Source organism: Bos mutus, chromosome 12 (genome assembly GCF_027580195.1).
Source record: "Bos mutus isolate GX-2022 chromosome 12, NWIPB_WYAK_1.1, whole genome shotgun sequence".
Classification (NCBI taxonomy): Eukaryota; Metazoa; Chordata; class Mammalia; order Artiodactyla; family Bovidae; genus Bos; species Bos mutus.
The window spans coordinates 52,324,836-52,337,752 of NC_091628.1; the positions used below are offsets into that span (position 1 = coordinate 52,324,836).

A 12,917-nucleotide genomic window follows, 5' to 3' on the forward strand; every position below is an offset into this window, starting at 1 on the left:
ACTCTACAGGCCGTCAAACAGCAGCACTAATTGAGTCCCTACAAGCTGGAAAGGGAAATACACTCAGAATATGCATCAAATTCAGTCAAAATGAATCACAGTCCTTTCCAAGGCGCAAGGACTGGCTGCCTTCCTTGAAGGAAGGTTAGTCCCTGTTACTGTTGGGCTGGCCGTTCATCAGCTCAGCTGACAAACAGAAGTCCATTTGGGCCCTTGCACAGTCATCATCAGTAATTTGTCCACAACACTTTGTAGACCAAAAGGAATACTAATTATTATTAATGAAAACCAAATAATAAGAATCTATATTCTAACAACTTAGTAGCCATATGAAAAATAATACACATAAACTTAAAAAGAAAAATATTATATTTCATCCTTAAATAGCCATAATTACTCAGTAATTGCACAATGTACTGGCTGGGTCCTGCACAACTTGTCAAACTTGTGCAGGTTAAACAGGCCACCCTCTTTTTCTGTTCGACACTGATTTTTATGTAGAAATTTATGTGTATCACATGCATGCATGCATATTCAGTCGTATCCAACCTTTGTGACCTCATGGACTATAGCCTGCCAGGATCCTCCATCCATGGGATGTATACAGGAGTGGGTTACCATTTCCTCCTCCAAGGGATCTTCCTGACCCAGGGATTGAACCCAATTTCCTGTGGCTCCTGCACTGCAGGCAGATTCTTTACCACTGAGCCACCTGGGAAGCACCTTCTTTGTATCACAGCAAATAACAAAACTTCAACTTCAAAAAAGATAAGACATCATGGAAACGAGTGCAACATGATCTAATGTCAAAACCATGAACTACCTCAAGGGAGTAGTTTGTGACTGACATTTCTGTGTTTCCTGTAAACTTGTGAAATAGCCCACAGTATTCCTGTGTGTCTGATGGAGTTTGGGGGTGCCCCTGCACAGTCTGGGACTCACTCTGTGTGTGCATGTGCACATGTGCACCTTAGTCCCTCTCCTCCTCAGCAGGCCCAGCATCTCCCAGGAGGTTTTGCTCTCACTTAACTCTAGTTACTGGTTTGGTGATAAGCAGCAGGGGAGAGGAGAGGAGGCAAGTAGTAGGGGCAGCATAATCTCCAAGCAACTACCCTCTAGCTGGGAGAAGACGACCACTTCTGTAGGCTCAGAGGGTTCAGAGGAATTGGGGGTTTCAAGGTCTCAACTGGCAGTCCAGTGCATCAACTCAAGATGTCCCATCTTAAAAGCCGGGGTCCCATTTCTTCCTAACCAAAGCACAGACGTTGGCCTAGTAGACTTCCTGAGACAGCAACCCACCCTGGAGTTCTGCTACCTTTGCAATTAAATCTTGGGTCTAATCTTTAGCTTTTTCTTTCCTCCTACTGCAGAAGATGAGTTTCTTTACATGATGCCAAAGAAAGTAATCACCTAACTTTCTAATTTTGCTCCTAGTTACCTTCAGTCTTTCATGGTCATTCTCAGAGTCACTCACCAGTCATGTGACCCACCATCCTTATAATTAAGAACTTCCCTAAACGTCTCACAAGCCTAAGATACTGTACCCACAAATACAGTCTCTTCTACAGGAATCCCACTTCACCTCACCACCAGTGAAAGTTTAAGCAGGTGCACAGCTACAGTACATGCCAAGGGTTACTAGTACCAAGCTTCATCTACAACCAGCCATGGGGTCTTCACTGCCAGCTAGACAGCAGGTAACTTTAGCTCCAAAATCCCATTTTAGAAACTACTTCCTCAGACCACTGCTGTCAAAGCTGTCTTGGGTAAGGATGCCAAAGAAAAAGACTCTGAAATGGAGATTTGCACACCCAAAGTATCGAAAAATGCCCTGCACATCAACAACTGTGGGAGAGTTGAGGAAATGAGACTAAACAGAGGCAGGAGGTGAATTGAAACGCTGACACAGGAAAGCCTGAGCCAATCCATGGGGAGCTCTGGAGTTGGGATGGATCTTCAAAGTTGTCCTACCTGAAGGACCAGACATTTACAGCCCCAAAGAGAACAGGCACTGGATGCAGGCTGGCCCCAAAGAAGAAAAGTGACTTTGAGGGAAGCAACTTTGTTGGCTCAGAGCAATCTGGGGACTCAGTTGTGGTAGATTTCAGCAGCCACTATTCTCAATGGTGGAGAAGGCAATGGCACTCCACTCCAGTACTCTTGCCTGGAAACTCCCATGGATGGAGAAGCCCTGTAGGCTGCAGTCCATGGGGTCACTAAGAGTCGGACACGACTCAGCGACTTGACTTTCACTTTTCACTTTCATGCACTGGAGAAGGAAATGGCAACCCACTCCAGTGTTCTTGCCTGGAGAATCCCAGGGGCGGGGAAGTCTGGTGGGCTGCCATCTATGGGATCGCACAGAGTCGGACACGACTGAAGCGACTTAGCAGCAGCATTCTCAATGGCTGGGGGAGCCTGTACCTGAACCAAGATACCTGGCTGATGAACTGCAGCACCCACCACACCACTGCTTGACTCCTATCACCAATTTGGCTACTGAGGGGAGAAAATCAATCATCTACCCTGCTTTCTTAGGAGGAACTAAGCTTACCACCAGTTAGTTGATAAGGGAAAATTCTTTGCAGAAGAGCATCAGCTACCAAATTCTACTTTAACAGAATTATAAAAACCATCATTGTGAAGCCCCTAATGAAACTGACTCAGTCAAGGATTATCACAGGATACTAAAACCATTAGGTGGAAGATATCCACAGTGTGTCAACGTTATTACCCAGGATTAACTGCTTATTGCAAATGGAAGAAGCATACATACACAGAAAAAGAGATCTAGTGGGTACCCAAGTAATTCAAGTAGCCAGACTGAGCATTACTAAACAATGAGACATGAAAACCGCTGGATGGGACACAGTGTGCAGTATTCAGCATTATACACAAAATATTATTGCCCCAAAAATGTCTAACTGAAACCTACTGAAGCTTTAGAGCCTAATTTCCATTTATAGGAAATACTGGGACAGATGACAGAGAGAGAAACAATATATGCGATCCTGCCCTTAAGGAGCGAGATTTATAAGACATTTCAGAAAAGGTAAAATATTAGTGAAATACAGAAAATTAGTGAAATACAGAAAACTGGTCTGTAGTGGCCAGAAAATTTTTAGAGTGATGTACATATTCTATACTTGACTGTGATAGTTCTAAGATTCTTCAAATGGACATGTACAAAAGGGTAAATTTTATTATATGTAAATTAAATCTCGATTAACCTGACCCCTCCTCCCAAAACCTGAGTATTTACTCTTGAAAAAAAAAGTGAGACTATTCTAATTATTCTGTTGATGTTTTAAAAATAAGTATCTTAAAATGCAAAACTAGTTTTAAATTAACATTTTATTTTCTTTTTAAGCCCAAAGGCAAGATTTTCTCATGAGCTAAGAAATGAGTTCATTTCATACTTCTACCTACTTATATGCCAATAGAGCAACTTTTGCCTTAACACGTGTTTGTACAGGATTCCACAGATACAACAGCTACACGAAGCAAATTACTACATATTCACAAATACACTGACTCAACCCTGTATCACTTCCAAGAACACTCCTACAATAATGTTTCTTCACAGCTCAAAACTATCAGTGTCTACTGAAAAAAACTGAACTCTTACCTGGTAGTTCAAGCTGCCTTACCCTCTGACCAAAGGCTCCATTTCCAGAATGAATTCCCATTCCTCTTCCTCATGAAAAATCATCTATATTGTAGCTCTAACAGAATTCTTAACATTACTTACACACAAACTGTGCTTTCTCACCTTCTTGCTCATGTTTCTGCACCAGCTCAGTAAACCATCCCTTTGTCATAACAGGGTATGCTTTCTTAGTCATTTAAGACTTTTATAACTACCTGCCTTTGTACCTTTCACTCCCATCCAGAAAATAAACTCGGGTGGAAACTGTCTTACAAATTTTTATAGGGCCAATGGTTAGCACCAAGATTAATATCAGAATCTGTGTTGGATTAACCTCTTATAACCAAAATCCCATGCATTTGAAGGATGGGCTCAAATAGCATTTCTAACAAGAAAAAGAGATAAAGTTGAAGGCAGTAAATGGGTTTAGCTTAGAGAAGAAAAGCAATTTCCCATTTTCAGTATAAACTCCCCTATTGTTTCCACTAACCCTGTTCTACCACTCCAGCCCTGATACCCTGACCGTCTTTATCCCCCAGTCTATCAGTTCCCTCCTGGCATCACTTTTCTTTTAACCACATGGTCAATCTTTGTCACCAAAAACCTTCGCTTTCTTTTATTCTTTCATCTCCACGGACACTTCAACCTTGAATCAACTAGTTTTGTTTTGTTTTCAGTTCTCTTTTGAGTGGGAAAGCTTACAACATCATGCTGATTGGAGTTTTAAATATGTGATTTAAATAATAACAGTAATAGTAACACCATGACCACCACCAATGGCAGCTAACATTTAATGATCACTTACCATGTTCAGGCACAAGGCTCTTTCAATAACCCTATAAGGTTATAAGTAAAGAAACAGACCTGGAAATGCTAATTAACTTGCCCATTTTAAGAGACCAAAAAGCAGAACTGAAATTTGAACTAAGGCAGTCTGACTGCAGGGCAGATTAGTCACTGTGCTACAGTTCTTCCCAAATGCAATCAAAGTTGTGCTGCCATTCACTCAGAGATGATCAAACATTCCTTTATTCATTTCCTTACAATCCTTTTCTTCAAGCAAATGTTCCAACTTTCACTGATTCATTCATAGAAAAATCTATTTATTCAGTCGCTGAACAAATGAAATAGTAATGTTGGTCACTGAGACCAACACGGAAGAGGAAGACATGATCTTTGCCTTCTATTTAAGTCCCCAAACTCCATCTGTCCCTTCACTCTCAGCAGAAATCATGAAACTAATATTTATTAGCACTTAACGTGCCAAGCACTTTACATGTACAGAATCATGTAACCTATGATACAGTCCTCATTATTATTATTCCCATTCTACATAGGAAAAAACATAAGCAAAAAAAAACAAGTGTGACTACATCAAATTAAAAAGCTTCTGTGCAGCAAAGGAAACCAAGAAGAATGGAAAGGTAACCTACCAAATGGGAGAAAATACTTGCAAACCATATACTGATAAAGGGTTACTATATAATCTTATATATACCATAAAGAATTCATAGACCTCAATATCAAAAAATTAAAGGGAACAAACAAAAACCCACAAACAATCCAGCTTTAAAAATGGAAAGAGGCTCTGAATAAACATTTTTCAAAAAAAAGATATATGAATAGCCAACAGGTACATAAAAGATGCTCAGCATCACCAATTACCAGGAAAATGCAAATCAAAGCTACAGTGAAGTCTCATTTCACGCTGTTAGAATGACTACCATCAAAAAGACAAGAAATAAACAGTACTGGCAAGCATGTGGAGAAAAGGGAATCCTTGTGTACTGTTGGTAGGAATGCAAATTGACACAGCCACTATGGAAAACAATGTGGAGATTCCTCAACAAATTCAAAAGAAGAACTACCATAAGATCCTACAATTTCACTTCTGAGAATGTACTCAAAGGAAAAGGAAACACTAACCTGAAAAAATATCTGCATGTCTACACTCACTGCAGAATTCTCTACAATAGCGAAGAAACAATCTGAATGTCAACTGATGGATGAATAAAGAAGATATATATTTAAAATGGGATACTATTCAGCCACAAAAAAGAGGGAAATCTTGCAACACCAGGAATGGATCTTGAGGGCACTATGCTAAGCGAAATAAGTCAGACAGAGAAAGACAAATATACCAAACCAAAAACAAAACACAAACTCTTACATACGGAGGACCGTCTCATGATTGCCAGAGGCACGCGTAAGGAGATGGGCAAAATGGGCAAGCGAAGTTGAAAGGCACAAACAAACATTTACAGTTATAAAATAAATAGGTCATGGGGATTTAATGTACAGGGAGGTAACTACAGTTAACAACACTGGAATGTGTATTTCAAAGTCGCTAAGGGAGTAAATCTTAACAGTTTTCACTTAAAGAAGAAAAAATTTCAACTATGTGTGGTGATAGATGTTAACTTGACTTTACGTGGTAGTCACTCCTCAAAATACGGAATGATTATGTTGTACACCTACAACTAACACAATGTTATATGACAATTCTATCTCAAAAATATTTTTTAAGCAAAAAACAGAGGCTCAGAAGTTATGTAATATGCCCAAGGTCACACAGCTAAAAAGAAGCAAAGCCAGGATCTAAAACCAGTCTAGATCCAGAACCCAAGCATTCATTAGAATGCCATCGAAGTTACTGATGCCATTAGGCTCCTGTCCCTCAACTTCTCTATCTACACCTAAAACATAATCCTCAGTAACTAATGTATTCAACACTGACTGATAACACACTTGCCTTGTTTTGTTCCTTGAATACAACCTTGTTTCTGCACCAGAGATTGTACTTTCCTAAAACATTATTCCTCTAGGTCTGCCTTCCAATCATTATGACTCAACTTAAATGTCAACTAACCCTGACCCGTCCTGATCACCCTACCTAATATATCACCTTCAACTACAAATTGTCCGTCACATGAAATTGGTTTTATTTCCTCCACGGCTATTTATCACAACCTAAAATGATCAGTTGCTTACTTCTCCCTGCTAGAATAAAAATTCCAAAGAGGATAGAGACCTTGTCTATCTTGCTCACTGCTACATCTTCAGTGCCTCAAACAATGCCTGGCACAAAGCAGGTACTGGATATTTACAGAACAGATGCCAAAACTTCTGCTACACATTAGGATGACCAAAATAAAAAAGGTACAGTTCTTAATAAACTCCTGGTCTTTAGATTTATAAATATGTACCTCCTCCAATTCTATATTAAAGGATGACCAGCTCCTAACATTTTTAGTGGCTAACCTCTTCACCTGTCGTGTTAAATCTGTCCCCAAGATCTCCCTTAGACCTCCCCCCAAGGATTATCCCCTCTCTCACTTCTTTAATTTCTCCTTCTCCACTTACTGAGCATTTCCCACCTACCCTCCCACACTCAAATAACCTTCCCTCAGCCCTGCTGCTGCTACTGCTGCTAAGTCACTTCAGTCGTGTCCGACTCTGTGTGACCCCACAGACGGAAGCCCACCAGGCTCCCCCGTCCCTGGGATTCTCCAGGCAAGAACACTGGAGTGGGTTGCCATTTCCTTCTCCAATGCATGAAAGTGAAAGTGAAGTCCACATTTGGCTATTACCCCAAAGTATCCCATAGACTCCTTAACCACACCTCTCTTACAAACACACCTTGACCACTTCCTCAAAAGTCACCAGTGGCCTGGATAGTATCCTCACTTTCTTCAACATTTAACCCTGCTGAGGACTTTCAGTCCAACCAGAGGTGCTGCTCTGCCACAGTTCTCTTAATTTTTTAAAATCTTTTTTGACCTTACTTCACTGTCTCCCTTCTCTCACACCTTTAAACTTGATTTTCACTAGAACTTCATGTTCTATTCTTGCTCCATTCTTTGTCTCTGAAACATTTCACCTTTTCCTCTGTCTCAACTAGTGCCCCGTACCAATAATTATATCATTCATTCAGAACCTAAATTCCAGCTCCACTTTCCCCATTAATATTTAGTATGAAATGTGACTGAATTCTTAAGCAAATCCTCAATAAAGAATAGTTGCCGGCCATGACTTAGAAAAAATAATGTGAACTAAAATAATGTTCTGAACAAGCACTGGAAGGCAATTTCATAAACTTAAGGCTTGTTTCGTGAGTACTTCTTGAAATACAGTACGTGAACTAATTCTTCACTGATTTTAATTGACAGCTTGTACAAAAATAAACCAAAGACTAAAAATCATTCATACACTTTATATACGTGGTTAATCTATATTAATTTTGCCTAAAACTGTTTATACAGTTCTAAATACACAGAAACAGTATTACTGCACAAATACAGTAGTAGAAAGCTAAAACAGGGAACATGCCAGTCACAAATTATTGCGTAAGTCTGGAAACAACATATGAAATAAATTCAAATTCTTTAAAAGGGGTTTGTAAAGATACACCTAGAGTGGCATAATTAAAAGACTCACAGCTCAAAATTACACCTAATTATCAGAGCAAACTGTCCATTGAGGTTTTGTGCTATTTTCAAAAACATTAGCAAGAAACAGACTTGTGACATTGTGGCCTTCAATTTAGATAGCAAAGGGTAGTTAGTTATACACATTTATATCAGTATGATAAACCTACTCAAGTCCCAATCCTGTAAACAATAATACAGACCAGAAGAAATGTTTACCCAGAAAAAGTGAAGCTCTATCTTTACAACTCTCTGCGGTGGGCAGGAGCCACAATACACACTGGTCAACCACAAATACCTGACTCACAGCCTAGCCCCTCTCATATGAGAGAAAATAGCATCTGGTTATTACCGAACAAACTGCACATTCAAAAACTACAGTGAACTCTGTAACTTGTTCGACAAAAACCCTCCTATGCTTTCCCTATGTACTGCAAGAAGGTGTGAGGGGGAAAAAAAGATGAAGCCAGCTCGCAATTACCACTGCCAAAGCCAAGCTGGTGAAACAAGTCAGTCACCATGCTTCAAGGTATGTGGCATGTAAAGGCATGGACAGGAAAATAGGAGAGCCTTAAGCAAAAAGACACATACATTTTAAGAAAAAGAAAATGAAAGTGATTTCACATCTCCTCCACCAAGGGAGCTAGCTGTAGGTGCACCCAGTCTTGAAAGAAATCCTAGGAGCTACTCAAATGTTCTAGTTGGTGGCAGCTGATCACTACACCAGCTGTCACCTTTTGAAGTTTTTCAGGTTTCCCCTTTTCCCCCTACAAAACCCCCTCTAGTCTAAGGCCGAAAAGTCACTGAGGAAATAGAACAGAAGATGAAGGGAAATGGCCGATGGGACAGCAGACCACGAGAGCTGCTGTAACCACGTCTCCAGAGGACCCAGAGGTCTAGTTATCAAAGTACAGCTCTAGAAATCTGCATCAGACACCTTTCACATCCAGGGAAAACCTCCATCTGTATCCCTTTCGCATGTATCTCGTAAACTGAAATCCCCTGTCTTATCCTAAACTCATCCTATATATATGACATTATCCTTAACCGGATACCATTGCTTCCCTTGGTGAAAGGCAGATTTTTTTTTTTAAGGGAGGCGGAAAGGTGAGGATGGAATGTCCTGAGGGAATGGGGGAGGGGCGGGGGGTGAGAAATACGTGCAAATACCATTGCGGCAAAGACACTGGACACGCCAGTTCCCTCATCGCTCCTGCAAATTCTCTTCGTGCATGACCCTCTGCTCAGCCCTCCTCCTGTTTCAACAATACACAGACACGTGTCCTAACCGACCCGCACCATCACCTTTTCTAGCACTGCACGCTCCCCGCTTCCACCCTCCCTCGCCCCCCAACAAAGACAGTCACACACACTTAAAAGAGCAGAAACTGCTCCCACCGCACCCTCCTTTCTCAGTAAGTGCTTCTACCATCTAGCATCCAGTACTGGCTGAAAGACAGCTCGATAAACACGTATGTAGACAGACACACACACTGACACTGACACACACACACGGGCGCACATGCAGCATGTGGCGCAAGGAAGGGCACCCGGAGACGCACCTGGAGGCCGGGTGTCCAGCGCTGCTGCCCCCCTGGTCCCTGTCACTGAGCGCAGCTGTGTAAATCCTCCGGTAGCGGTCGGCCAGGGCCCGGCCTGACAGGAGCAGCTGGTAGTGACCCCGGGAGTCCGGGGCCGGCAACCCCAGCCCCAGCCCCGCGGCCGCCAAGGAGCCCTCGGGAAGCGGCATGAACAGCGCCCCCGGCGCCGGGGAGGAAGAGATGGTAGCGGCCGGGAAGAATCCGTCTCCGCCGGGCCCCGAGGAGGCGGCGGCGGGAGAGGCGGTAGCTGCGCACATCATCCTCCTCGCCGCCGCCTCGTCCCCGCGGGCCGGGCAGGCAGACACGCGCGCGCACACACAGCCCTTTTCCAACGACGACGGCTCCGGCGGCGGCCTCTCGCTCCCGCAGCAGCTGAGACTACAAAGACAGCGACCTCCTCCTTCTCCTCCTTCTTCTCCTCCTCCCCCCCGCGCCGCCCTCGCCACTACTGGGGCCGCTCATCTAACCCCGCCACCCCGGGAGTGTGAGGAGGAGGCGGTGCCGCCGCTGCACCCGCCGCCGCCTCCGCTGCCACCGCCGGAGCCACCCGCAATGGGAAGCGGCCGGCCGTCCTGGGCATGCGCCACTCCTCGCGCACGCTCAGTCCCTCCGGCCCCCCGTTCCCGCCCCACCCCCTCTCCGCCGCCACTGCCTCCGCCTCCGGGCATTGGGTGTGGGGCCGGAGAGGCTTGCGGGATCGGGGAAAAATCCACTTCTCCGGGTTTTACTAGCAGCTTGAGGAAGAATCAGGAAAGTGCTGGGGAGGCTGTCAGCTCCAGCCTGTCGGCTTCAGGTACCTGGGTTCCATCCAGGTGGGAGAACTGGGATCTGAAAGACAGACCCGGTGCCCGCCGCCGGAGGATGATCGTTCTGTATTCCTTTTCCCTTTCCCCAAAGTGTGCGCTGCCAGCGGGAAGATTTACTGTGAATGGTGCTGATTGAAGTCAGAATTCAAGGCAAAGGAGGCCAGCCGAATTAGAAGTATCTTTGGTGGTCTTAGTTTGGGTTTTTTGTCACTAGGATTTAAGTCTGTTAAAAATAGCTTTTACTTACCAAAGACAGGTAGTAATTTGGTGCACCCTCTTTTTTTTTTTTTTCTGTGAAATTATAACTCCCAGGTAGGAGAGTATTCACAAGCCAAAGTCTTTCCCAAGTTCTTGTTCTTAACATTTATATCCGAGCTAAGTCTTAATGCAGTAGTGCTTCTCTCAAATATTCTTTCTTTAACTCCACATTCACCCTAAGAGGGGGGCACTCATCTCTTGACAGTGGAAACTTCATAGCTTATCTTTCTCAGCCCAGACTTACTAAAGATAATTCTTGAATATGACCTGAAACTACAACTGTGACAGACTGTGTAACATAAGCAAATGTCATATCTACCAAAGATCTTATCAGTGTTATCTATAAGTGTAATATTTGCTGAGTCCCCTCTTCCCAGTTATTCTACTGCTGCTGCTGCTGCTGCTGCTAAGTCGCTTCAGTCGTGTCCGACTCTGTGCGACCCCAGAGACGGCAACCCACCAGGCTCCCCCGTCCCTGGGATTCTCCAGGCAAGAACACTGGAGTGCGTTGCCATTTCCTTCTCCAATGCATGAAAGTGAAAAGTGAAAGTGAAGTCGCTCAGTCGTGTCTGACTCTTAGCGACCCCATGGACTGCAGCCTACCAGGCTCCTCCGTCCATGGGATTTTCCAGGCAAGAGTACTGGAGTGGGGTGCCATCGCCTTCTCAGAGTTATTCTACTAACTTCTTCCAAGTAAATGCTCTAGAAATATATGTGCCAAAGCACCCTGATTCCTATTAAATTTTATCCTTTTGGTTTTTTAATATATATTTATTTTAATTGGATGCTAATTATTTTACATTATTGGTTTTGCCATACATTAACATGAATCCGCCACGGATGTACATGTGTTCCCCATCCTGAACCCCTCTCTCACCTCCCTCCCCATACCATCCCTCTGGGTCATCCCAGTGCACCAGCCCCGAGCATCCTGTATCATGCATCGAAGAGTTTGCTTAACTGCATAGTCTCAACGAAATCATTTTTAAGTCTTATATCCCAGTGCTTTTGGTTTCCCCAGTGGCTCAACGGGAGACACAGGAGACGCAGGGTCAATCTCTGGGACCCGAAGACCCCCTGGAGAAGGAAATGGCAACCCACTCCATGGAAATCCCATGGACAGAGCAGCCTGGTGGGCTACAGTCCAAAGGGTCACAAGGAGTCGAATATGACTGAGCACATAAGTATACATATCTTTTATGTACTTACTGCCTCTTAAGCCTCTTTGAATGTTCTTCTTTAGCAGGAAAAAAAAAAAAAAATCAAGCCCTGTTTACTGTTTGGAGAAGTACAAGCAAGCAGTGGAGAAATTAAAATAATTCTGGTTTTTATGGGGAGACAGTGCTAAAGGATTCCTTTTTATCTGGGGCTTTGAATAATAAATGGATATCATTTTGATTTTAAAAAAATAAGTAGAAGTGGGATAATAAAGCCATAGGACAAAGGACAGGCATGAGAAATCATAGTATTTTTGTCATGTGAGTAGCTCTGTTGTACAGATCTTGTATTTATCTTGCTGCCTTAGCTATCTTATAAGCTCCTTCAGAGTTTTTTGTTTATCTTGATGTCTTCCTTAGCACCTGGTCTAGAACCTTGCGAATGGTAGATATCCAGCAGTTATTTGTTAGGTGAAATTCCCTGTGCTGATGCTCCACCATGGTTATCCACCTGTGTTGAACAGAAACGGCCTGTCCTGCTCCTTGCTCCCCTCTCCCATCCTCTCTTCCCATCCCCCCACCCCACTACCAACCCTGGGATGAGAGCCAAGACACAACAGAGGCAGCTAAATGCTGGTGGAGTTAAAGGTCGAACTCCTAGCGGCTCTAAGGGCTAATGTTGCAAGAGCCAGAGAGATAGCCAAAAGGCTCTGGCACGGGAAAGTTTGGGTTCTGACTCTGCTATTTGTATGTCTTCGGGCAAGTTTCATCCTCTGAAGGGGCCTCCCTAGTAGCTCAGCTGCTAAAAAATCTGCTTGCAACGCAAGAGACCCTGGTTCGATTCCTGGGTTGGGAAGATTCCCTGGAGACAGGATAAGCTACCCATTCCAGGTATTCTTGGGCTTCCCTTGTGGCTCAGCTGGTAAAGAATCCCCCTGCAGTGTGGGAGACCTGGGTTCGATCCCTGGGTTGGGAAGATCCTCTGGAGAAGGGAATGGCAACCCACTCCAGTATTCTGG

The 12,917-nt window shown here is 43.6% G+C and overlaps 1 protein-coding gene across 9 annotated transcripts in view; it reads right to left on the minus strand.

Annotated features, from left to right (window-relative positions):
• MYCBP2 (MYC binding protein 2) overlaps nucleotides 1–10,220 on the minus strand; it is a 270,299-nt gene extending 260,079 nt beyond the window's left edge. For all 9 annotated transcript variants that reach the window (XR_011466330.1, XM_070380616.1, XM_005891177.3 and 6 more), the window contains exon 1: nucleotides 9,639–10,220. Coding sequence is in view for 8 of the 9 variants with exons in the window: in XM_070380616.1 (XP_070236717.1) it covers nucleotides 9,639–9,937 (299 nt within the window). In the remaining variant the exon portion in view is untranslated. The remainder of the gene's footprint in view (nucleotides 1–9,638) is intronic.
• Between the last annotated feature and the right edge of the window lie 2,697 nt (nucleotides 10,221–12,917).